The sequence below is a fragment of the Cornus florida genome, unplaced genomic scaffold (genome assembly GCF_030987335.1).
Source record: "Cornus florida cultivar Cherokee Brave unplaced genomic scaffold, ASM3098733v1 CherokeeBrave_3.0.0_Hap2_Chr01, whole genome shotgun sequence".
Taxonomy (NCBI): Eukaryota; Viridiplantae; Streptophyta; class Magnoliopsida; order Cornales; family Cornaceae; genus Cornus; species Cornus florida.
Window position 1 is genome coordinate 116307436 of NW_026775571.1, and position 22969 is coordinate 116330404.

The 22969-nt window shown below is 33.1% G+C and overlaps 3 protein-coding genes and 1 long non-coding RNA gene across 6 annotated transcripts; 3 read left to right on the forward strand and 1 right to left on the reverse strand.

The window, feature by feature from the left end:
- The first annotated feature begins 1808 nt into the window (after positions 1-1808).
- Positions 1809-4376, forward strand: LOC132316141 (uncharacterized). 2 transcript variants are annotated; one of them, XM_059814653.1, is made up of 3 exons: positions 1809-1953; positions 2846-3007; positions 3990-4376. In XM_059814653.1, the coding sequence occupies exons 1-3, from the start codon at positions 1942-1944 to the stop codon at positions 4239-4241; spliced, it is 426 nt and encodes a 141-aa protein (XP_059670636.1). In that variant the 5' UTR covers positions 1809-1941; the 3' UTR covers positions 4242-4376. The 2 variants fall into 2 exon arrangements, with proteins under 2 accessions (XP_059670636.1, XP_059670644.1); XM_059814661.1 differs by lacking the exon at positions 3990-4376 and adding an exon at positions 3086-3983.
- Positions 4377-4670: 294 nt separating this feature from the next.
- Positions 4671-8151, reverse strand: LOC132316130 (uncharacterized protein At4g28440). Its single transcript, XM_059814642.1, has 2 exons — positions 7756-8151; positions 4671-5368 (listed from the first exon to the last, which is right to left on the reverse strand). The coding sequence occupies exons 1-2, from the start codon at positions 8051-8053 to the stop codon at positions 5178-5180; spliced, it is 489 nt and encodes a 162-aa protein (XP_059670625.1). The 5' UTR covers positions 8054-8151; the 3' UTR covers positions 4671-5177.
- An 861-nt stretch (positions 8152-9012) lies between these two features.
- On the forward strand, positions 9013-15418 carry LOC132316156 (protein DEHYDRATION-INDUCED 19 homolog 4-like). Of its 2 annotated transcripts, XM_059814671.1 has the most exons (6): positions 9053-9242; positions 9341-9472; positions 9583-9722; positions 13796-13873; positions 13997-14280; positions 14804-15418. In XM_059814671.1, exons 2-6 carry the CDS (start codon positions 9367-9369, stop codon positions 14910-14912), a joined length of 717 nt encoding a protein of 238 aa, XP_059670654.1. In that variant the 5' UTR covers positions 9053-9242; positions 9341-9366; the 3' UTR covers positions 14913-15418. The 2 variants fall into 2 exon arrangements, with proteins under 2 accessions (XP_059670663.1, XP_059670654.1); XM_059814680.1 differs by having other exon boundaries at positions 9013-9472; positions 14715-14846.
- A 5739-nt stretch (positions 15419-21157) lies between these two features.
- On the forward strand, positions 21158-22106 carry LOC132316190 (uncharacterized). Its single transcript, XR_009483915.1, has 2 exons — positions 21158-21597; positions 21892-22106. It is a non-coding gene; the product is annotated as an uncharacterized LOC132316190 (long non-coding RNA).
- The last annotated feature ends 863 nt before the right edge of the window (positions 22107-22969 follow it).

Below are 22969 nucleotides of genomic sequence, written 5' to 3' on the forward strand. Positions count from 1 at the left end.
ATGTTCTTAAAAAACAGGATGCTGAGTGAGACATAAATAATATTTTTGCTTTTTGTTAACATTTAACAAGGTGGTTGGAGAGACCATACATGTAGGTTGTTATATTCACAGACATCATCTTGTCTGGTTGTGATTGAGATCCATCAAACTTTTTCTATGGTAACGAAGTGGCGTGTCCACTGGGATATGAGACTTGGAATTAGGGTTGGCGATGTCGGTGGGAATCCGCTAGTGGTTCCAAATACACCAAATTTGAAGCCAACATAGTCTTTGTTTTCTTAATTTCTTGTAGAATCATGCTATGCAAGACCTAAAATAGTCAATTTAATTTATTCATCTACATCTGTTAGATGCAATGAAATAGGATTCAGGCGAAATTATTGACCTAGTCTCTGTTTGATAAAATTAAAAATTTTAAGACTTGAATTTAAGTGTTAAAGTTTTTAAGTGATAATTAAAAAATATATATGTTTTTTTGATATCTTTTTAACTTTCAAGCGTTCAGCATTCAGTGATAAGTGATGTTTATGTCACTTAAAATTTTATCACATTTTAAATAGCGCTTACCGTTTACAGCGATATTCAAATGCGTTATCAAACAAACTAAATTAAATAAGCACTAAATACATTCAAAATTAAACGCTGAATTCAATAATCAAACAACACCTTACTCATTTGCATCTAAAAGATACAATGAAATACGACCAGTCATTTTAGTTGTAACTGAAGTTGAGTATCATATGTAAAATTAAGTCCAATGACTCAAAAACTCAAGTGAATGGACTTGCTAACTAGGTTCAATTAGAAATTGTTTACATTTTATATATATATTAAACTGACCAAATTTGTCTTAAAATAGACCAAATTGTAAATTAATATTTAAATTTCAACTTTTTAAAAAATTCAATTCTAAATGTTTGGCTGCTTATGAGATGTCATGTTACTTTCAAAACATGGTGTTAATGAACCATCATCAATCTGGCATTGAACCTTGCCATTCAACCACTGTAGGACACATGATCTACTAATTGTTGAGCAATCAATTGCATTGAAATCTGAATGGGTTGGAGAGATTCTTAATCTTATTACTCACAAAAGCATTCCTTTAATTGCCCCCAACATCTAACTACTCTTTCCTTTTCTCCTCCACACTTGATACAAAATATATTCCCCTTTAAGTTTCTATTCCCCTGCTAATTTGATGTATTTACACTCCACTAATCCCACTTGATTGATGTGTTGTAATGTTGTTCAAAATCACAGGTTAAATAGCACACAAAGCAACTATGAGTTTCTCAACCACCACAATAGTGACATTCATTGCTAAAAAAAAAAAACTTTTTAACATAGAAAAGAAAATGACATATCAGAGCATAGAGCAGATGAAGTACCACACTCAACCATTGTCACAAAGCAGAGCATACAGTAACTCTGTTTCACGGCGAATTTGGAGGGATAGAGTGTCTAGTCTTGTTTTGCTAGTGTAACAGTCTCATGACAAAGTGTAATACCGTAAAATAACCATGTAATGTACTTATATTAAATTATTACATAAAGAGAGATAAAATTATTATATAAATGATATAAATTGTTACATAAGCAATATAAAAACACAGACAGAATAAAACTGACTTATAGGAACAGTTGTTGTAAATATGGCGGTAAATTAACAGTTACAGCTTCAATATTTTGAAACTTGAGAAGAGGGGAGAGAGAGAAGGAACACGTGGGCATGGTGATTTGAAGTATTAACTCCTAGGTGGGACCCAAAAGGCTGGACGTTTCATTGTAGTAGTATTAAAGAAGAACTCGGATTTTGGAGAGCCATTAGTCTTCAGTGGTCTTACCAAAATCCATCTCATCCTATTTTGGATTATTCATTGATATCATCAAATTCATCATCGTCAACCCCTTTCTGTCTTGAAGGACGGACTTCACACCATGTTTACAGAGGTAATATGTCACTCTCGCATACCTCTTCATCTTTTGGTTTTGATTCGTTCGTTCAAAATCTGAAGCTATTAAACTACTACTACTTGGTTCTTCATTTGTAAGAAGATGGTTTTGAGAACTTGAATTCTTTTTTTTTTTCTTTGAGAGAAGTTGGTTTAATTCTTGGTTTCCTGTTTAATGGCTTTTGGGAATTCCTTGAATTCATTTTTTGAGAACTTAGTTGAAAGAGGCTCATTAATAGACTCATAGAACTTTCTAATTTTATTAGTTTTTAAAAATTTAAATGGTTGACTAATATTGATTATGGTATTCTCTGAATTCATTATGAAAGGGAATTTCAATTAAAAAGACGCCGTAACATTTTCTTTTTTTCTTTTTTCTTTTTATATTGTAGATTTTGTTAGTTGGTGAAGACGGGGAAGAGGGAAATCATTTTCTATCTTTTGGATTCATTATTTAGGAAGATTTATTTCAAAATAGGCTCTAAATTCTCAGATTTCTATACTGATATTGAAGATAGTTGACTACAAGTTCTCGTTGAAAATGGGAAAATTTCTAACTAGAACTACCCAAGTCTGATCTATATTTTAGATTGACAGTTATGTATATAAATATAAAGTGAATCTAACGGCTGTACATCTAGGGTTGCAGATATATCATCAATCATCAAAAGCTCAGTGTTGCGTCTAATTTAATAAGAAAAGTATGTGGGAAAAAAAAAAAAATAGATGTTTAGTTTTCACATAATATACAAAGTAGCTTAAAATTGTGATTTGACAAGAATCCTTGTTTAAAGCAGTTAAAGTAATTAGAGGCACAGCAGCTGTTGAGATACCATTTTATTGAACAAACATAAATGTTTGATTGCTCATTGATTTTGGATGTCTATCAGAACCATGAGATGCCGATTGGGTGGCCACTTGGGCTCGGAAACATGAACATGAGACTTGGAGTGGTGGAGAACTCACAGGCATCTGCAGCTGAAGATTCATACTCCGCACACATGCCCTCAACCAGTTTCTCCTCATTCTCATCCTCCAACCTTGATACTGAGGTGATTCCTCTTTCGGTTTCTCTATATATGTGTAGAATTTATTTTTTTATTCATAGATTCACTTTTCTTTTTTTCCAGGATTTCTTGTATATGTCCAGATTTATTTTTCCATATAGGAGTGGGTCAATCTTGAAGTTGCTGTAGACAAACTTGTTCATAGATTTTAGATTATAGTCCAGACAAAAGCAAGTTTCATGTCAAAAAAGTGATTCCTAAGGAATCTTGCTATTGTATATCAAAAGAAAAGTTAATCAATTGCCAACTGATATTTGAATTTGTAGAAACCTAGATTGTATAATCTTCTGGAGGAGTAGAGAGTTTTATGAAGTGTAAATGTGTGGGCATTTGTGTAGAGAGTTTTAGAAGTTAGATAGGATGATTATATAAGGAGAGTGTGTTATTTGTAAGCAACCAGTTCTAGAGTGAGAGTGAGTCACAACAAATATAGTACACAGCACCTGTGTAATCTGTTGGATTGGTGATCTTCTCTTCTTGTTTTTAATTAATTTCGTCTAAATGCCAAAAATTGAAAATTTCATAAAACTTCAACTACAAGCTAACTGGCAACCTTACCTTAAGTAAGCTTCGCAATATAGCTTTTTGCTTCACAGCTTCACCTTCGCAATATAGCTTCGCAATATAGCTTTTTGCTTCACAGCTTCACCTTCGCAATATAGGTTTTTGCTTCACAGCTTCACCTTCTTGGAAAATAAAAAATTATTGTATTTATGAGCACGGTGTCTATAATAAGCATGCTCCACCCAACCTTAAGAATTAATAGTTAAGCCCGCATATAGAGATGGAAGTAAATGTATTCTGTTGAAACACGTGAATAAACCTAATGAAAATTTTCTCATGAAATTTTGCAATTAGAAGTCCTCTTCATTTTCATTCATGGAGTCACTTCCAAACATTTTTCTAAATGTAAGCTTCGCCATTCCCACTTACTTGAATATGTTGGTGTCTTGTTGATATCAACCAGTCCACAGCATCCTTCTTTCAAGACCATAGTGTGCCGCTAGGCCGGCTAATTGGAATTAGATCAGGGGACAGAGGAGCTCTGAACTTCCCAAACACAAGTCGCTTTGCAGGACACGAGAACATATCCGTAAGGGGGTCACACTTGGATGTCCCCAGGAGACGCGGAGCAGAAATCTCTCTAGGGTTGTGCATTCCACTTCTGTTTGGCATTATAGAAAAGTTGAGCCGAAGCAAAAGCAGCTCAAGAAGGTGAAGTTTGACCGTTAAGGGCAATCACAAGTTTGTTCAAGGTACAACAGAAGAGCAAATCATATTTGACATGTATCAACTCTGTTGTTATTTGTTTGCAAAATGGATGATTCATTGCATATTCATTATTGCTTGTTCATGGCTTGGTGAGTGTTATTTTGATTAAATCATGCTACGCTTAAAAATGTTTTTGATCGGACGTTGAACTGATAGTATTGTGTAAACAAGGATTTACAAATAACCAGTTAAGCAAATTCTTAAACCACAAATAGGTTCCACATAAACGACATTATTTTCTCTTTTTTGAGAGAAATCACCACCTCAATTATATGGTATGAAGAATATTTTGGTAACAGTTTACTTGGGATCATCTGCGAATTTGACAATAAAATAAGAACACCTGGAGACATAAAAGTATCATGAAGACAGAATATCAAACCATAAAAACGTCAGTGTTTAATTATAATAAACTAAAAAGGTTAACGTTAGGAATTGCGACTGATAACGAGCTGACATCAAATCTCTTATAAAACCACACCTCAGTGGGGATGAACAAACCCAGAAGTAGAGCAAAGCCTTGGCGAACATTTGGAATCGAAAAACGACTGAAATCTAAAACTAGAGATACAAAGATTCCATTCACATGGATATGTCACCATTCCATGTCCAAAAACTGGATGAGCTTTTGAATGTGGAAAAAAGAAGACAGTTCCTTTTACATACCAAATACACAAACTAACATTGTACCAGTCCTAGTATATGTTATAGTGTATAATAGACCAACTAACCGATTCTAGTGAGATGTGTATACCAAACCCATCTGTCACAAAGAAAATGCACCTCAATACCATCTTACGGCAACAAAAGACAGTAAAATCATCAGGCTTCCAAACTTCACAATTACTTCAGACATCAAAGACCCTGAACACTAAGATTCTGGTCATTCTTCAACAACATTAACCAGTTCATACTCAACAAGAGACAGATTGTTGTCCTCTTTAACCACAAAATTTTCCGGCTCAGTGACCTCGATGCGGCCCCATTTGTCCACAGCAAGCCTCATAGACCCCTTGAACATGTCAATCTTTGCATTGCGAATAACGACAGTGGTATCCGGTTTCATCAGGTCAACTGTAGAGAGATAAATCCATTATCACAAAAATGCAATATAGCAACAGGTCAACCCACCTTGCAAAGTAGCCCTACTAAATTTTTTTTTCCCTTAAGAAGCAAGGCAGGCAAAACAAGCAAACAGAAAAATGATCACATCTAAGTTACGAACTATAATCAACAGAGAGGAGAAAGCGAAAGATCTATATAGAAAGCTATGTGGTTCAAGAAGCTAAGATGCAAAGCATTATAACGAAAGCTACTTGTAAGAGCGCATACCAAAGTGTATTGGAAGATCTAAGGTGCAGAGACTCATGAATGTATTAAACTCAACTATCACAAATTGCATAAATAACACACAGAAAAAAATAATGATAAAATATATTGCATGGTGAACAGCAAAAACAACATTTTCACAAATCTTTAGCAACCTACTTGCTTCGCCAACCCAAACTGGCATTCTTCTATAGTGGAATAATGGAGTTGACACCAATATTGGAGTTGACAAAACTGGCATTCTTCAATTTACCAATGAGACCACTAAATTAGTGGTTCAATTGGGTCTAAGCTTGACAGAAAAAGTAGGGAGAGGTGGGCAGTGAGACAAATAAAGGATTAACTAAAAACCAGATTCTATTAAGAAGTGGCCGGTTATGCCAGAATATTTAGTCAGAAAGAATGGAGAGAGATATAGAGACAGTGCAGAGACACAAAATGTGTGGAGAGAGAGAGGTTATTGAGAAGTTCAGAAAATAATTATAAAAAATAAAAAAATAAAAAAAAATTAGGGGATATTCCAAACACTTTTATTTTCTCATTGAGGACAAATTTGATGTTATATATATTGTTTAACAAAACTGTGTGATAATTTAAATAAAATGCATCATTAATTAATAAAGGACCAACCAAAGGAAGGTTCTGTTACATGCTAGTGAAAAAGAAGTGGGTGGAGTGATGTAACTATTAAATATCTGAATGGAAGCACATGCAATATCCCATATATATATATATATATATATATATATATATATATATATATTGTAAGGTAGAAAAGAAAACATCAAATGTGTTCACCAAATCTATAATACAAAATGCAATTTGCATTCCATACTTGCACGAAATAACACATCAAAAATTTCAACAGCAAATTAATTAATGTTTGATCCTTTACGTAGCACTACAAATGAATCATAAATCTATAAAGTTTAAAATATTTCAGAGAAGTTTTATTTCATCGTGTCTTTCACTTAGGTGGAAAAAAAAAAAGGTATATTAAAACACTTTAACATTTAAATATGATTTTCAACAAATAGACTAGATCGAATTCCATTTGAACCATGGGAAAGAAGGAAAATTTCTAATGATTAACTTTTCTAACCAATTTAATTTCTTTCTCTCATTTATCAAGCAAAAACGAGTTATTAACATCTTAATTGATGCTATTTAACAGCGACAAGTTCTGTCAAGGACCATGATAAAAACAGCTAGAAAAGCAACGATGAGCTATAATAATAGCAAAAACGAAGCACATGTAGTGATGCACTCAATCCTTCTATTCAAACATTAAGGTGTGATATTCTGTACATCTATATGGCTACGTATGCAACACTAGCAGCTTAAAAGTTTATCACAACCTCGCATTATACAATCCTTCTGAAGGAGTGCCACTCTCACACTCTGCTCATGAATTGGCACTCTAACTCTAAGAGCAAATCGTTCCGTAATTCGCAAATTCAATTAACAAATTTTCGAATTCATAGCGATTTCTCATGTCACAATTTTTAAAAAATTAAATATATACTATAATTTTTGTACTTTAAGCATTACTAATAATATATCTCCTAACGTAGAAGAAATAAGATTAATATTAACTCTACACATTTCTCTCGTGCTAATCAAATTACAAATTTATTATTCCACATAATGGTCTTTTAACATTACAACTATTGAAAACATTTTATATATTTACACAAACACACACATATATTGAAGGTATTTACATATATAAGCGTACAAACTCTGGAGGTGCTGACAAAATTTTAGATTTGGTCGCCTTTCCGCTTAAATGGCTTAAATTTTAGATTTTGAACTTAAGTTTGACTCCAAAACAACATCCTCAAGAAAATTGAACATTACTCATTGTATCTTTCATTTTCTGGAAATTTCAATTCAGACCCACGAGACCCAATCTACGTTGAAATGCGATCAGAAACTTTCGATTATAAAATTATATAGTAACATTATGCTCTGTTTGGTCAAAGATCAATTTTCTCGTACGAACAAAAATGTATGTGTTTGTGTGAACATGTGCTTTTTTAAATTAAGCAAAAAAAAAAAAAAAAAAACCTGCAAATAGTACGAAAGCACGGAGGGGGAGAGGGAGAGAATGAGAGAGAGAGAGAGGAGACCTTGGTCGTTACGGGCGGTGAAGAGAATGGTACCCGTTTCGTCTCCAATGAGACACTCGGCGATGCGAGTGTTAGCAGCACCACCACGGTGGAGGGGCTGAGAAGAAGCGGCGTTGCGGCCTTTCTTTTGCAAAACAGTGTTGGAGCTCAATACCTTCACTATCAGAGTGTGTCCGGTCGTCCCTGGCTTCAGCTGATCCACCTTTACGAACACCGGCTTCCTCATCCCCGGTTTCGAACCACCAGCTACTTGCTTTTGCTCAGTCGTTGTCGTCGTCGTCGTCGCCGTCGCCTCCATGGAATACTAGAGTTTTTCTTGGGTTTTCCTCTTTGTCTCTCACTACACAAACCCTAACCCTAGTTTGCGCATAAACTTTTTGAGATCTTAGATGAAAAAGAAACAGCCTTTAACGACACCGTTATGCCAGCATTTTTTTTTTTTTTTTTGGGTGAAGAATATGGGATTAATTTTTCCAAAAGGTGGAAGTATCCAATTTCTTATTATGAAAAAAAAAAAATCTATTTCTTTTTGTCTTTTTTATTTTTTAAACAAGGCAAGGAATATTAAAGTTGATACATTTCCATTTCACGATTTTTAAAATTTTAATATTGAGAAAAAATATATACCAAGTAAAAATTAAAGTCTTTAGCCCAACTAGCAAACATACTTTTGAGTTAGCCATTATTATTTACAAGAACTAAATATATTCACAGATGGTTGCATGTTTGGTTAGAAAGAAGAATATATATATATATATATATATATATATATATATATATATATACACTTTGGGGGGAAAAAAAAAAGGGGGAAGGAAAGAAGTGAAAGGAAGAAGAAGCATGAAAAAAAAAAAAAAAACAAATGGAAGCTGTATTTGATTAGAATTAAAATTTTGTAGAAAAAATATATATATAACATTTTCATGATTTGAATAACATGAAGGTTACTAAATGTATATATATATATTATGATTTATCTAATTGTTCTTATTTATATCAAAGAAAACAGATTTATCTCTTATTAATACTTCTTTGGTTTTTTTAAGAAATAAAAGTACAGCAAAAATATAAATAGATAATGTTTTAAAGATGTTTTTAAAGAAAAAAAAGTTTGTTTGACTTTTTCACTCTTGCTGCTTGTTGATAAACTTTGACCAAATTTTCGTTGTCGATCATATAATCTTAGTTTAGGCCTCGATTGTTCACTCTTGATATAATCAGTTCTCAAACAATGATGAACTAAAAACAAACCAACGGACAAATTAATGTTAGCCTTCAAATTTAGACCATAAAAGAAAAAATAAATATTCAAAAGAAAAAATGAGCAGAAATCCGACATGTTCTCGCATGCTAGATCTCATACGTCACCTGTTGTCATGACCACATAACCTCCTCCATTCAGCTCCTCTCTCTATCTCTCTTTGAGTACAATCGTCGTATCTGAACCTTACTCACTCAGATCAACATTCCAACAACACCAAGAAAAAGTCAAATTTCTCTCATTATTCTCAAATATTCAATTTAAACATTTAAAAAAAAAAAAAAATTTACCACTTTTCATTTCTGTTTTCCTTTTCATTCTCAGTTCAATACCCCTGTCTCTCTTTCCCCATGGATTCAGATTTCTGGACCTCTCGCCTTGCGGCCGCCAAACGCCAGTTGACTTTGCAGCAGCACCACCACCACCACCACAACCATCATCATAGCTCTCAATTGGGTTTGTTTGTTTTTATTTTCTTTATATCTTGCTTGTGATCTATCTAAAAAAAATGTTCTCTTTTTCTTTGTTTAACGAAAATCATATGGTTTTGGTGTTTTTGTTTCCAGATCGATTGAACATCGATGATTTCGAGGTGGAAGATGAGGTTCGCCCCGATTTTCCATGCCCTTATTGTTTTGAGGACTTCGATATAGCTTCTCTGTGCTCCCACCTCGAAGATGAGCACTCATTCGAGTCCAAAGTCACCGTGAGTATCTATTTTGACCGATTTATGTATGTAAGCGTGTATATGTGTGTGTAATTGTGTATGTATATAAATCCATCCACATGTAATTTGTTCATTTATCCTTACCTTATTATATATCCTTCTCTGCTCATGTTTTGATTTTTTTTTTTTTCCTTCTTTTTGAAAATTTACTATAACTATGGTCTTTGTTGCATTTCTTCTTCAAAATGGTTCACACCATTGATTTTATTGAAAATTATGATTTTTCGGGGATATGCAAATTCATGTTGTTTCGGTTCTATGTTTTCCGATTCCTTTTCCACTTATGCACAAGTGTGTGATAAACAGGTAAAAATAAAAAATAAATTACCTTGATGGGTATGTTGAGAGGTCACAGTCTTTTTGTTTGGTTGTTCATATGAAGGCTCTCATGTGTTGGACTAGAATGAAAATTTATGAATGTTATAGCCTGAAATTTTATGGTAACTTGTCATGGAAGAGGAGTAGGATGAGGCTCTGCGGTTGGATGACAGTATCTTGGATATGGGAAGGATGTCACAAATTCATAGGAAACAACCTCAGACATTATCAATGGATTTTAAATTCATTTACATAGACAACCGCATAAACATAGCAGCTCGTCTTTTTGATTGAATAATAAAGGCTTCTTAAGATTGCAAGTAATGTTGAAAGAGCAGATTTGACTAGGTAGATTTGTGAACCATTTGTTCTGCCCAAAAGTTTCAAACTGAAGGTGCTGGTTAACTTTATATTCACAGGAGTATATTTCACCCGAGGATCTGAGGAGATTTGTAATACTGTATGCTGTTTGATTCAACTATCGTGGAGGATATTGAATCAGTAATGCGTGCCTTTAACATGGGATGTTGGGGCCTTTAGAATGGACAGATAATTAGGTAGTTCCACTAGCCTCCTGTTATAGTTTGAAGAGATAGGTTATTTTTTTTGTATGGAAAGATAAAAAATTTTGGGAAAATGTGGATGCAGCATAGCTTATTGTTGAGTTCATTAGCCCAAAGGAGGTTCTAACATCCCTTTTCCAATTTAGATGACTTACCTACTTTCCAAAAGGAAAAATTCTTTTTAAAGCGAAATACCCAATTGACGAAGGAATGTGAATTTTAAATAAAATAAAATAAAAAAATAAAAATAAAGGAGGATGATATCATGTGAACCCCACATGAAAATACCTATTGTTTAGTTTGAGTTCACATTGTTTAATTGGTCTAAACTTTTGGTGTCTATAGAACTGCTTTTTCCAAAATTCCCCTTGACCTTACTTATATTGAAAGCAAAATCCTGCTTCATCCTAACTTGCAATGTAATAATACAGTGGCATTATGCCATTATCAGTGAAGCAACTCGAAATTCAGGTAATTATTTGTATGCGGTGAACCTGTAACGGGTATGTATATGATGACTTATTTATAGCTGGCTACATAGGAAATTTGGTTGGAACAACATCATAAGTGACGTGAAATTGTAATTTTGAGTTTGTTGAATCTTTCAAGAATGAGATGACCATAAAGGAGATTTCATGTAGACAAGCTCAATAAATGGGAAAAGGGTTTATTGAGTTGAGTTTACGTTGTGGCACAGCAATGACAATGTATTATTGCAGAAACCTACCAGTTGGCAGCATTATTACAATGCATAAGACTTTATTGCAAAGTTAAGGCTATTGCTTGGTACAATTGTCAAAGCTTGTGCTGAAAGTGTGAGAATGCAAGTTCGTAAGAGCAGTTAATTTGTGCAAAATAATGTCAAAAGGTCAGGTTTGTTTCTAGCGTTCCCTCCTTTGTGTAAGAGACCTGTATTTTTCAGTGATATTGTTCTCTAAGCTTTCCATGTAGCACTCTCTCTCTCTCTTTCTCTCTCTCTCTTTCTCTCTCTCTCTCTCTCTCTCTCTGTATATATAGATATATTTCTCTTAAAGACATCAAAGTTGGGTACTTGAACAACCATGTTTCAAGTTGTCAGGCAAAATTGCACAAGTTAAAAGTGGTCATCAACTAGATTATTCTGAGAGATAATAGAGATCTGAACTTCCGAAAGAAAAAATAATAAATAAAAGTAGTAGAGATCTGATTCTCTGTTGGAATTTCTCCTTTTGGAGAGGACAGAACAGACTATTGTGTTGTTTCAAATGCTGATTCCATCTTTAAGTTAAGTCAGTTTCCACTAAGCATGTTAGGAGATATTTTTATTTGGAAGCCTTTAAAATGAGTGCATGCCACAGACTGTGACACTGCATTTTTTTATTTTAAAAAATAATAATAATTTACATTTGATTAAATAGTTAACAATTTATTATGTTTTACATTTAATTGAACAGAAAACAGTTTATTTTGTTATCTCACTCCAAATGTTTTTTGCTTTTTTTTTTTGGTATAATGAGGGTTTATCTTGTCAGCCAAAATCTGATAGTGTAATTATCCACGTGCCAATGAATATAAATGTATCGCGTCCATGTTTTTTAGTTGCATTGCTTCATATATTGAGTCCATATCAACTTCTTTTGAATTTTTGCATGAATATGAACTTGTTAATCCAAAAATACAGTAGTTGGTTGTGTCCAACTTTTAGATTGTGTACATTATTACCAACTAAATAGACACAGGTTAGGGATGGTAAAGCTTGAGCTAACAGATGTGAGGATGCAGGTTCGAGCTTGAGAGCAACCATTATGGGCAAACTAATGTAAAAGACGGTTAGGTTTGTCTCTAGTCTTTCTTTTCCGGCGCCCTGCATAGGCAGGAGCAGTATTGAGTAATGACCTGTGTTAACTCAACCATCAGATGAAATTTTAGCTAGAAGATGCATCTAGTCACCAGTAAACCATCCTCATTCAAGGCGTAGTGTTAAGGTTTTTGGGGCTTTGTGAAGTACTAATTATTATAGAGAAGGTTGTAGGGAAAGTATTCACTATTCAAGCAAATAGTAGATAAATTTAGAGTGCTTTCTTATGTGTTAAGGACACTAACTTGACACTATATTGTAATGTGTGTTGCATGTATATATAATTCTAGTTTTCATGTCTGTTGATGGATGTACCTCAAAACATGCCTTGCTGCAGATGAGAAGGGTTAAATACAATTGTCTCTTCCTGTTGACAGGAGTGCTGAAGGGTGATTAAGGTGAGAAGTTAAGTTTATATGGAATTCAGCACACATCAAGTTGATGGCTGTGCAACTGCCCTTGCAATGAAAACTGGAGGAGTAAGGGAGACACTGAGAAAGTTTGATGCAGCATAGGAACACGTCTGACTAGGATATTTTGTTTAATTACACTACTCAAGGTAAGATATGAGGATAGACATAGGTAGTGATTGAATTATCGGAGCACAAGAAGCTGAAACATGTGCTATGAGGCTCCAGTCTCTCTACACAGAGGGAAACTCACACATATGACCCAGCAAGGTCTTTGCTGGTGTTGGACATGTAACAGTGTGTAGCCTTCACTTTAGGTGATGATGGCTTGAGTTTTTTGACGTGTGCTTGTTTGATATGAAACTCTTCTAATGCAACTACTCTAAGTTCATGTGATGCATTCGCTCTTGGCTCCCCAAGTGTACCATAGTCCTTTGATGGTTGTGATCACTTCTTTACCTTAAGAAACGGGCAAATGAACATGAATGAAAAATGGATGTGGCACTTGAGGTCACATCTTCAACCCCTCCAAAGCAAAACTTCTTTATAGTTTATATTATTGATAAATTTTAAATGTTCCTACTTCTCTTTTCGTTATTAAAATGATGAAATATTGATTAAGATGAGTCATGCTGTATGTTGTTTGTAGACTTGGTCAAGTCAAACTTTATTTCATATTATTATTAGTCAACAGGAAATGGATTTTGGTTTTCTGAATATAGTTTATAATTCCTGAGGGCTAAAAAATAAGTCATTACCAAAAAGAAGGGGAAAGAGTGGATGAAGAACAGAGAAGTGAATGTTGTCTTGATCGTCCTCATTGCTTCATTTTATCTGTAATCCTTACCCCTGAAATTACTTATGTCATGTATTAACCAGGTTCCAGTGACATGAATCTCATACTGCATATATTTTTTCTTGCAGGTCTGTCCTATTTGCTCTGTCAAGGTTGCAAGGGACATGTTAAGTCATATCACCCTGCAACATGGACACTTGTTCAAGATATCCTTTAAATTGGAAATGTAGTTAATATGTCTAATCTCCTTATATAATTTTCAACTGCATGCACCTCTAGGTGTGTGGTTGGTGTGATCTCCTTTGAAGTTTACCTTAACTGAAAATTACTTGCAGAGACGACGTAGATTACGTAGAGTTGCAATTCCCAACGGTCAGGCACTGTCGCTTCTGGGAAGGGATCTTCGTGAGACCCATCTGCAGGTGCTTCTAGGAGGTGGTGGATATCGTTCAAGCAATACAAGTTCATCTAATGCAGTTACCGATCCATTCCTTTCATCTCTTGTCTTGAACTTCCCTGCATCTGAAGCAGAAGAAATTTCAAAATCTTTGTTATCCAGTGCCGAGGACACTTCTACAAAGAGCGTGCCATCCGCACATATATGGAAATCAAGGTAGTAGACCAAACTATTTTTCTTCATTTCTCATCCAGTTTTCAGTGCCTGATTAACGCATCCGCTTGTTTGCTATGGCATATTTAGTTGCCACTTGAACACAACACAGTTTCCTCCAGCCGGCATGTCATGATACTTTCATGCAGTTCTTGCGATAGTTTTTATAGACCACCTTCATCACTGACCAAGTACTAAATAATAGGCTGCATTTTGGGTCATGGTAATATGAATATAATGCCTGTAACGAAGGACTGATCAACTGGAAGACGTGATTTAAATCATGTTTAGGTTTCTGATTCATGGTCATCCATATCCTTTGCATGATTCGTTTATAATATGTTTTTTTAATCAAATTAATTCATGTTGTTCTCATGTTCAAGTTCATAAACAATCAATAAGCCTAAGAGCCAATTGAGTCGTTACTGATTTTGCAGCACTTGGTTACTTAAACCTTTCATATATGACGTGCCTGAGCAGTAAAGGCTCCTTAAAAGCTCACTCTCGACATATCTCTCTCTTACAGTTTTGATGCATCATTAAGTTCCGAAGAGCGGGAAGAAAAGATGAGACAAGCTGCTGGAAGATCGGTTTTTATGCAAGACCTACTTGTCTCAACTCTGTTCGGTGACTAGTTGATGCAGTAAGTTATTACAAAATAATTTTAGTTGTGTTATTCAGTAATTCTGATAGGGGGTAATTTTGGGTGGGAATTGAATGGTATCACATTGTTGTACGACCCAATACATGCCTCATGTGGATGTTCTATTGATGCAGCATTATTGAGTTCCTAATCATAAAATCCATCTCTCTCAATTAGAGCCGTAGTGCTTTCTCAAATAAAATATAATCTTTTCTTGTGTCTTGTAATTCCACTTTCGAGATATTTTGCATTTCCAACTATATCATTCGGAAGCAAAAAGCAACCTTGTCGGGGTAGCATTAGCAGAGTGGGTTGCCAAGGAGAAGAAGATAACATTTGGAAGCCTGCACGGATTCAATAACTTCAAACGGATTTTGATTTAGAAATAGAAATTCTTTTGTTGGAGTGGCATTAAGGTAGACTGTTTCCGCTATGTATGTGTAGAATTAAAGTGTGAGTTCTTATTACTATTATTATTATTTTCTTCCTTTCTTTTAATTATTGGTATATAAATGTATGTGTATATTTGAATGTGGAAAGCAAACGAAGTCTAAAAAAGGTCTAACTTCAAAATTCACATGCGTAATTAAGGATGTCTGTGTGTGTGTGTGTTGGGGGGTGGTGGGGGGTGTGTGTGTTGGGGGGTGGTGGGGGGATTGGTAGTGTCTTATTGTTTTAACAAAGGATAATGCTTCAATCATGTGTCTTGCACACTAACGTGTCTTAATAAGAGGTGCACACTAACGTGTCTTAATAAGAGGTTGATATATTTTTTAAATTTTAAAAAATACAAAACATGGGTTATACTCATTTTTTATGTTTAAACTCGACAATTTGTTTTTTTTCTCCCACTTATGTATCTCACTCACAGAGTCATCCACAGCTTTCTTTTCCCTTAGCTCACAGAGTCATCAACAGCTTTCTTTTCCCTTAGCCAATAATTTCAAATTTTAATATTTCCTACTAGCCCTCCAGTTTTTAGAATAACAAAAATTATTTTAATTCTAAAATAGTTCCAGGCAGTTTTTTAGAATCATATAAAAATATATATATATAAATCTGAAATAGTTTTAAAATTACTCAAGAATGTATTTTCTAATTCTGTTTCTAGAGAACAACTCATGCAAATTTGTCTTCCTTACCTTTTTTTATTATTTTTAATTTTCTTAAGATAGAAAACTATTCTTAACAAAATTGAACTAATCATTTCTATTCTCCTTTTTTTAAATCTACTTTAATTATTTTTTATGCATACTATATATTAAAGTTATTCTTTTTTTCACTCAATTCTACAACGAGCTAAGAAAAAAAAAATGTAAATGAATATGTGAGTGAAATACACAGATGGGAACAAAGAGAGGAAAAAAATAGATCTATCAGTTTAATTTGAAAAAATGGGTATAATCTATCATAATACAAATTGTCTTGATAGACTAGGATTGAAATATTATCCTTTAACAAATATAAGAGATGGACCTAATATTGATGTTTGATTGTTGAGATGCATAGAATAATGAACTACACTGAATTGTATTAATAGGTTTTATGTCACTTGTCACACTAATGTACAACCGTGAAAATGGTTAGTACAATTATTCAAGGCACTATTTCAACTGTTGTTAAAAGTTGTCTCGTAATATCTGTTGGTTTTATTTATACTTTAGTCATGATTGAGATCCTTGTCGGGAAAATATATATACATGTCTCAATTGTGTTTCTGAATTGACTTGAGATTGATGTGTTTTGGGTATTTATTATATCTCAATCCTGAGTTTGGATGAGGTGTAGTATAGTAGAAGTGTTATATTGTATCCGAGGATTCTTATCACTCGCACATGTGATGAGGACCATCGGATGTCTCCAATCATAAAATTGCCAAAGAATACATTATCTGTGTTGAAATATACAGGAGTATTTGGGTTCCGTTTGTTTGGATGTAAAATATTTTTATTTTTTGGTATTTAGTTGTATTAAAATATTTATGAAGAAAAAAATAATTTATCTATTAATTTTTAACAAGTTATTTTACATGTACTATCTGATGTAAACTTTTGTCAAACACCGAAAAAATTAAAATAAAAAAATATTTTACCTAAAAATGAAACGTAGCCTTAATGTTGGAGAAACTTGTCATTTCCGATATATTTCTTACCGCAATAGTTGTCACTAGACAATACCCGGACCATGGAATAAATGATCCTAATAAGTATTTAGATCAAAATCATGCCTCATAATTTTTTGACTGAAATTATGAGGACACGTTAATATGAAACCCTAATTAAGAGAAATTTTCGTTTGCATGTAATTAATGTTAGGCAAAAAAAAAAATTATTAAGTAATTTGAGATCATCAGTTTTAATGTCACTAACAATAATACAATTAAAAAGCTACGCATTTAGTTGTAGTCAAAAAATTAATAGGTAGAACGAGATTACGTGGTTCCAATCAGTCACAAACAATAACGCAAATAAAAAGCTGAATAATAATAATAACAACACTCAAAATTTCAAATAAGTTCAAAAATTTCCTCTTGACTTCAATTTGATGAGTATATTGTAGAATATGTGTAAATGTTTATGTGAAAATGGACCCTAATAGGATGGACAGACTGGTCTCTAGGAGCATAGCAAGGTTGACAAAAATTCGAAAAATAAATTTTTGAGATTTTATTTTTAAATTGTATTCTTAACTTCAATTGTACGTATTTTGTGTCGAAGAAAAGAATGGGCATACAGGCTTACGTGTGTCAAACCTAGCTTTTAGGTCTTGTTTGGAGTCTTGCTTTTGAATTGACGTGGCATGGAATAATGGGTAGGTAGCTACATGTGAAGTGAAGACCTTCCTCTATTATTTCCATGTGCCAAACAAAAGAATCCACAAGTCCAAAATAATAGCGTGGGTGGATGATTGGCGGGTCGGTGCAGCTGACGCAGTAACTAGAGAGAGAGAGTGTGTCTGTTAGTGCGTGTATTTTTTAAAGTCGGTCCAGTACTTAAACATATCACCACTCATTTTGTAGGCGTGTCATACATGAGAGATATATTCTACTCAACTGCAACGAAGTGAAATATAATACTACTACCACCTTAAAAAAAAGTACTACTAAATAAATTAAATTAGATGGTGTTTTCAAAAGTTGATGGTGACTATGATTGATGGAGAATTATACTGTACACTAAAAAAAATTCTAATATTGAAGAGAAATCAAGCGATTTTATTCTACTTTTTTAGTTTTAAACATTTGTATGCAATTATATATTTTTGGGTATTGTACTGAATTGAATTACACACAATTATTTGATAACAAAGATATTGACTATTTTAATGGATATGATTACCCTAAAATTTGGTTTACTCAAAATTTGGCTCATTTTTAAATAGAACTTATTTTTTCAATTGACCCCCGAATTGTAAATACAATTGCTTGCATCAAATCAAAGTAACAAGGCTTTATACAAACACAAAAATGCCAGCAAGCTAGGAGGAAATAGAAATCTGAATGGGAGAGAACATAAAAAAGAAAATTGGGAATTTTCAAAGAATGCATGATGTTGTGACCATCGTTCCATGAATTCTCTGCCCTTTGTCAACCACATCTTTAGTGGAAGAGAGGGTCAATGCAGGGGATTAATCAGCTTTTTCTGTTGATAAGTTTACAGTGGATTAATGGTGTCTCGTGGAGCAAATTCATTCGACACTATATCATGTGTCTACGTCTTCATCTTAAATGAACTGGTATTAATTTCAACTTTGCGTTTTACTCTTCGCATGCTTAGATTTTTTTATTTTTAAGAAAGTTAGGAATATTTTGCATCAATTCTGATCTAGGATAAATATTTACGTATAATATGTTTGGGCAATTTATTGGGACTCGAACACGGACACTAAAACATTAGTAACCAGACGCTCTGTCAACTACAACGCTATCGATTATGAAAACACAATTGGATGGTAATGGAATCAGAAAAGAGTGATCACTTCGACCGCTATGATTAGGAAGATTGAAAATTAGGATTCGTGGAGCGCCTGATGCATCACTCTCTATCTCTCAGTTTCACCAACAAATGTGTGGGGAAAAAAAATCAGATGCCAACAAATTCAGTGGGGGAAAAAAGAAAAGATCCCAATTAGTTGTTCAATATGTCATCACTGACCACACTCCTCTTATCTACTATCACTAAGTAAAAAGAGAAGCCAACAAATTCGGTGGGGAAAATATATATATATATATATATATATATATATATATATATGTATTATGTTAATTAATAGAAAATTAATATTGAGCAGTATGATTAAGAGCAATAAATTTATTTATGAGGAACAGATTATATAAGTGTAGTTTTTCCAATATAATACTACTATCACCTTACAAAAAAAAAAAAAAATTACTACTAAATAAATTAGACAGTGTTCCTCAAAGTTGATGGTGACGATGATTGATAAATAATCATATTGTACACTAAAAAAAAATTGTAATATTGAAGAGAAATCAAGTGATTTTATTCTATGTTTTTAGTTTTAAACATTTGTATGCAATTATATATTTTTGGGTATTGTACTGAATTGAATTACACACAATTATTTGATAACAAAGATATTGACTATTTTAATGGATATGATTACCCTAAAATTTGGTTTACTCAAAATTTGGCTCATTTTTAAATAGAACTTATTTTTTCAATTGACCCCCGAATTGTAAATACAATTGCTTGCATCAAATCAAAGTAACAAGGCTTTATACAAACACAAAAATGCCAGCAAGCTAGGAGGAAATAGAAATCTGAATGGGAGAGAACATAAAAAAGAAAATTGGGAATTTTCAAAGAATGCATGATGTTGTGACCATCGTTCCATGAATTCTCTGCCCTTTGTCAACCACATCTTTAGTGGAAGAGAGGGTCAATGCAGGGGATTAATCAGCTTTTTCTGTTGATAAGTTTACAGTGGATTAATGGTGTCTCGTGGAGCAAATTCATTCGACACTATATCATGTGTCTACGTCTTCATCTTAAATGAACTGGTATTAATTTCAACTTTGCGTTTTACTCTTCGCATGCTTAGATTTTTTTATTTTTAAGAAAGTTAGGAATATTTTGCATCAATTCTGATCTAGGATAAATATTTACGTATAATATGTTTGGGCAATTTATTGGGACTCGAACACGGACACTAAAACATTAGTAACCAGACGCTCTGTCAACTACAACGCTATCGATTATGAAAACACAATTGGATGGTAATGGAATCAGAAAAGAGTGATCACTTCGACCGCTATGATTAGGAAGATTGAAAATTAGGATTCGTGGAGCGCCTGATGCATCACTCTCTATCTCTCAGTTTCACCAACAAATGTGTGGGGAAAAAAAATCAGATGCCAACAAATTCAGTGGGGGAAAAAAGAAAAGATCCCAATTAGTTGTTCAATATGTCATCACTGACCACACTCCTCTTATCTACTATCACTAAGTAAAAAGAGAAGCCAACAAATTCGGTGGGGAAAATATATATATATATATATATATGTATTATGTTAATTAATAGAAAATTAATATTGAGCAGTATGATTAAGAGCAATAAATTTATTTATGAGGAACAGATTATATAAGTGTAGTTTTTCCAATATAATACTACTATCACCTTACAAAAAAAAAAAAAAATTACTACTAAATAAATTAGACAGTGTTCCTCAAAGTTGATGGTGACGATGATTGATAAATAATCATATTGTACACTAAAAAAAAATTGTAATATTGAAGAGAAATCAAGTGATTTTATTCTATGTTTTTAGTTTTAAACATTTGTATGCAATTATATATTTTTGGGTATTGTACTGAATTGAATTATACACAATTATTTGATAACAAAGATATTGGCTATTTTAATGGATATGATTACCCTACATAGTTATGGTAACAACTTGAACTTGAATTCTATTTTTTTTTTTTTTTTTTCTTTTCTAACTTGTGTGAGTTATACCAACAAAATTTACTCCTTCTATATAACTATTACATAATATATTTATTATTACCTAACATAATTTCTTTTTCTTTTTCTTTTTCACGTCAATATGATTAATAATCCTTCAAAAAGTATGAAATGATTAACTATTCTAAAAATATATATATTATCACACTTTTGGAAACAATAATGTTATAATGAAGTCATTTTATTTATTAAAAAATGAATAGAGGACAAAAAGTTAAATTCCAAAATTTAGTGATAAAATTAAAAAAATATAAATTTTAGTATAGTACGGATTACCTAGTTGGAATGGATATGGTCGTTGACATAATCACCCACTTATTTAATTAATTTGTTTTCGTAAATAATTATATTAATTTATTTGTTCTATCCTCTCGTATACTACCTACTCAGTTCTTCTACCGCTATATATATATATATATATAACCAAACCAGAGCGAGGGACGGACTCAAGAGCCGTTGTGGTCGGTTCAATCAAAACTCGCAAGCAAACCCTATTATTTTCTCTCAAATTCGTCTGAATTTTTTTATTAGGGTTTTTCTTTTGTTTTCATTCTGAATCGAATTGAAAAAACGAGGAGGATGATGGTCGAATTCTTTCTCTTGGGCTGCACTGGAGTCGTCGTCTTCCTTCACGGAGCCAATTTCTTCTTTCACGTTCTCACTCATCACATCGCCATTCGATCTCTCAGGTACCCCCTCTCTCTCTCTGTTCGTTTTTCTTGAATTATGTCCATTTTAATTTTATACCTTCTTTCATCTAACATCAGCATATAAATTATACATAAAGCTACAACTTTTATGATGAATTAATAAAATTCATTAATGATTTCTCATTCGACAAGATTAATAATAATAATATATATATATATATATATATATATATATTGGTTTTATGGTTTAGAATTGTGTTGGATGATTGTTTGTTGATATGTTTACTTATTGAACTGTAACTTTGGGACTTGTGGGTTTGTTTTTGGCTTCAGTTTCTTGGGATTTACTGGATGGTAGATTGGGGGAAAAGTGTAGCCATGAATGATGTCATGATCTGTTCACTCAAGTGATGATGGAGATGGCACAGAGAGCTTGTTCTTGCCGGCACGCTTTGTAAATATTTATCCTGTTTTTGAGCAAATTATAGTACTCCATATTATTTAAGAAATTAGAAAATTGGAATAAATGGGAGGCTCTGTTGAAATTTTGTTTCTTTCTTGTCACAAAATTCTTGCATTTCATTAATTGTGAATTAAATATTGATATATGCGTAAAAGTAACTGTGTGTGTGTGTGTGTATATATATATATTGTACCTTCTTCTTTAAGGATTGCACGGGTATTTAAGTTAATATTTGGTGGTTTCAGGATATCGGAAATTTTAGGTTTGAAGTTATTGATGACTTGTCACCACATGTATCTGTTTGACATTATAGCATAACCTCACTACCATCCATGAATTTGGTGAAGGTTTTGTTTCCAATTTTTAATGATGGGAGAATGTATGGGTATGGCCCGCTGTATTGGAGTAAAGGATGCGTGTTTGGTGGAGTGATTTTTCAGAAAATGGAAGGGCTTAGTTATGCGTGAGAGAAGTGTTATACATACAAAACATCCATAATAATGGTCAAGACAAATTTTTTTGGTATCATTCTCGCAATCTTTATCAAATTAGGTTTTGTTAGTTCGTGTTGCTAAGGACAGTTTGAAGCAAAAGTAAGAAGAGAAAATTTTCAAAGTAAGAAATGAAAGAAAAGAGGGCAAGGATTAGAGTGTATGTTGTCTTTTGAAATGAGTGTGCTTAAAGGCTTGCTTAGATTAGAAAGGATTTGAATCAAGCAGAGTGCTGAATATGTGGATTTGAAAAGGTTGTTTAATGAGAATTTCTGAAATAGAGTGCTCTGTATCTAGGAATGCACTTTGTTCTAGTCATTAGCAGAGTAAATTTTGTAAAGAAGCGGTGATTTTGTTTCAAGAACTGGTCTCTCTTAGGTGGAATGAAATAAAAACATTTTCTTGATGTATTATTACAATTAAGGAATATATTAATCTAGTATTACGAACATGGTAA

What these genes read in the sequence shown, in the direction of transcription:
- LOC132316130 (XM_059814642.1), bottom strand. Translation starts at nt 8,053, where the DNA reads ATGGAGGCGACGGCGACGACGACGACGACAACGACTGAGCAAAAGCAA. An exon ending in CACCGCCCGTAACGACCAAG is followed by an intron (nt 5,369 to 7,755) that starts GTCTCCTCTCTC and finishes ATCTCTCTACAG; the next exon opens with TTGACCTGATGAAACCGGAT.
- LOC132316141 (XM_059814653.1), top strand. An exon ending in CCTCCAACCTTGATACTGAG is followed by an intron (nt 3,008 to 3,989) that starts GTGATTCCTCTT and finishes GATATCAACCAG; the next exon opens with TCCACAGCATCCTTCTTTCA.
- LOC132316156 (XM_059814671.1), top strand. Translation starts at nt 9,367, where the DNA reads ATGGATTCAGATTTCTGGACCTCTCGCCTTGCGGCCGCCAAACGCCAG. An exon ending in TCATCATAGCTCTCAATTGG is followed by an intron (nt 9,473 to 9,582) that starts GTTTGTTTGTTT and finishes TTTTGTTTCCAG; the next exon opens with ATCGATTGAACATCGATGAT. An exon ending in GCACATATATGGAAATCAAG is followed by an intron (nt 14,281 to 14,803) that starts GTAGTAGACCAA and finishes TCTCTCTTACAG; the next exon opens with TTTTGATGCATCATTAAGTT.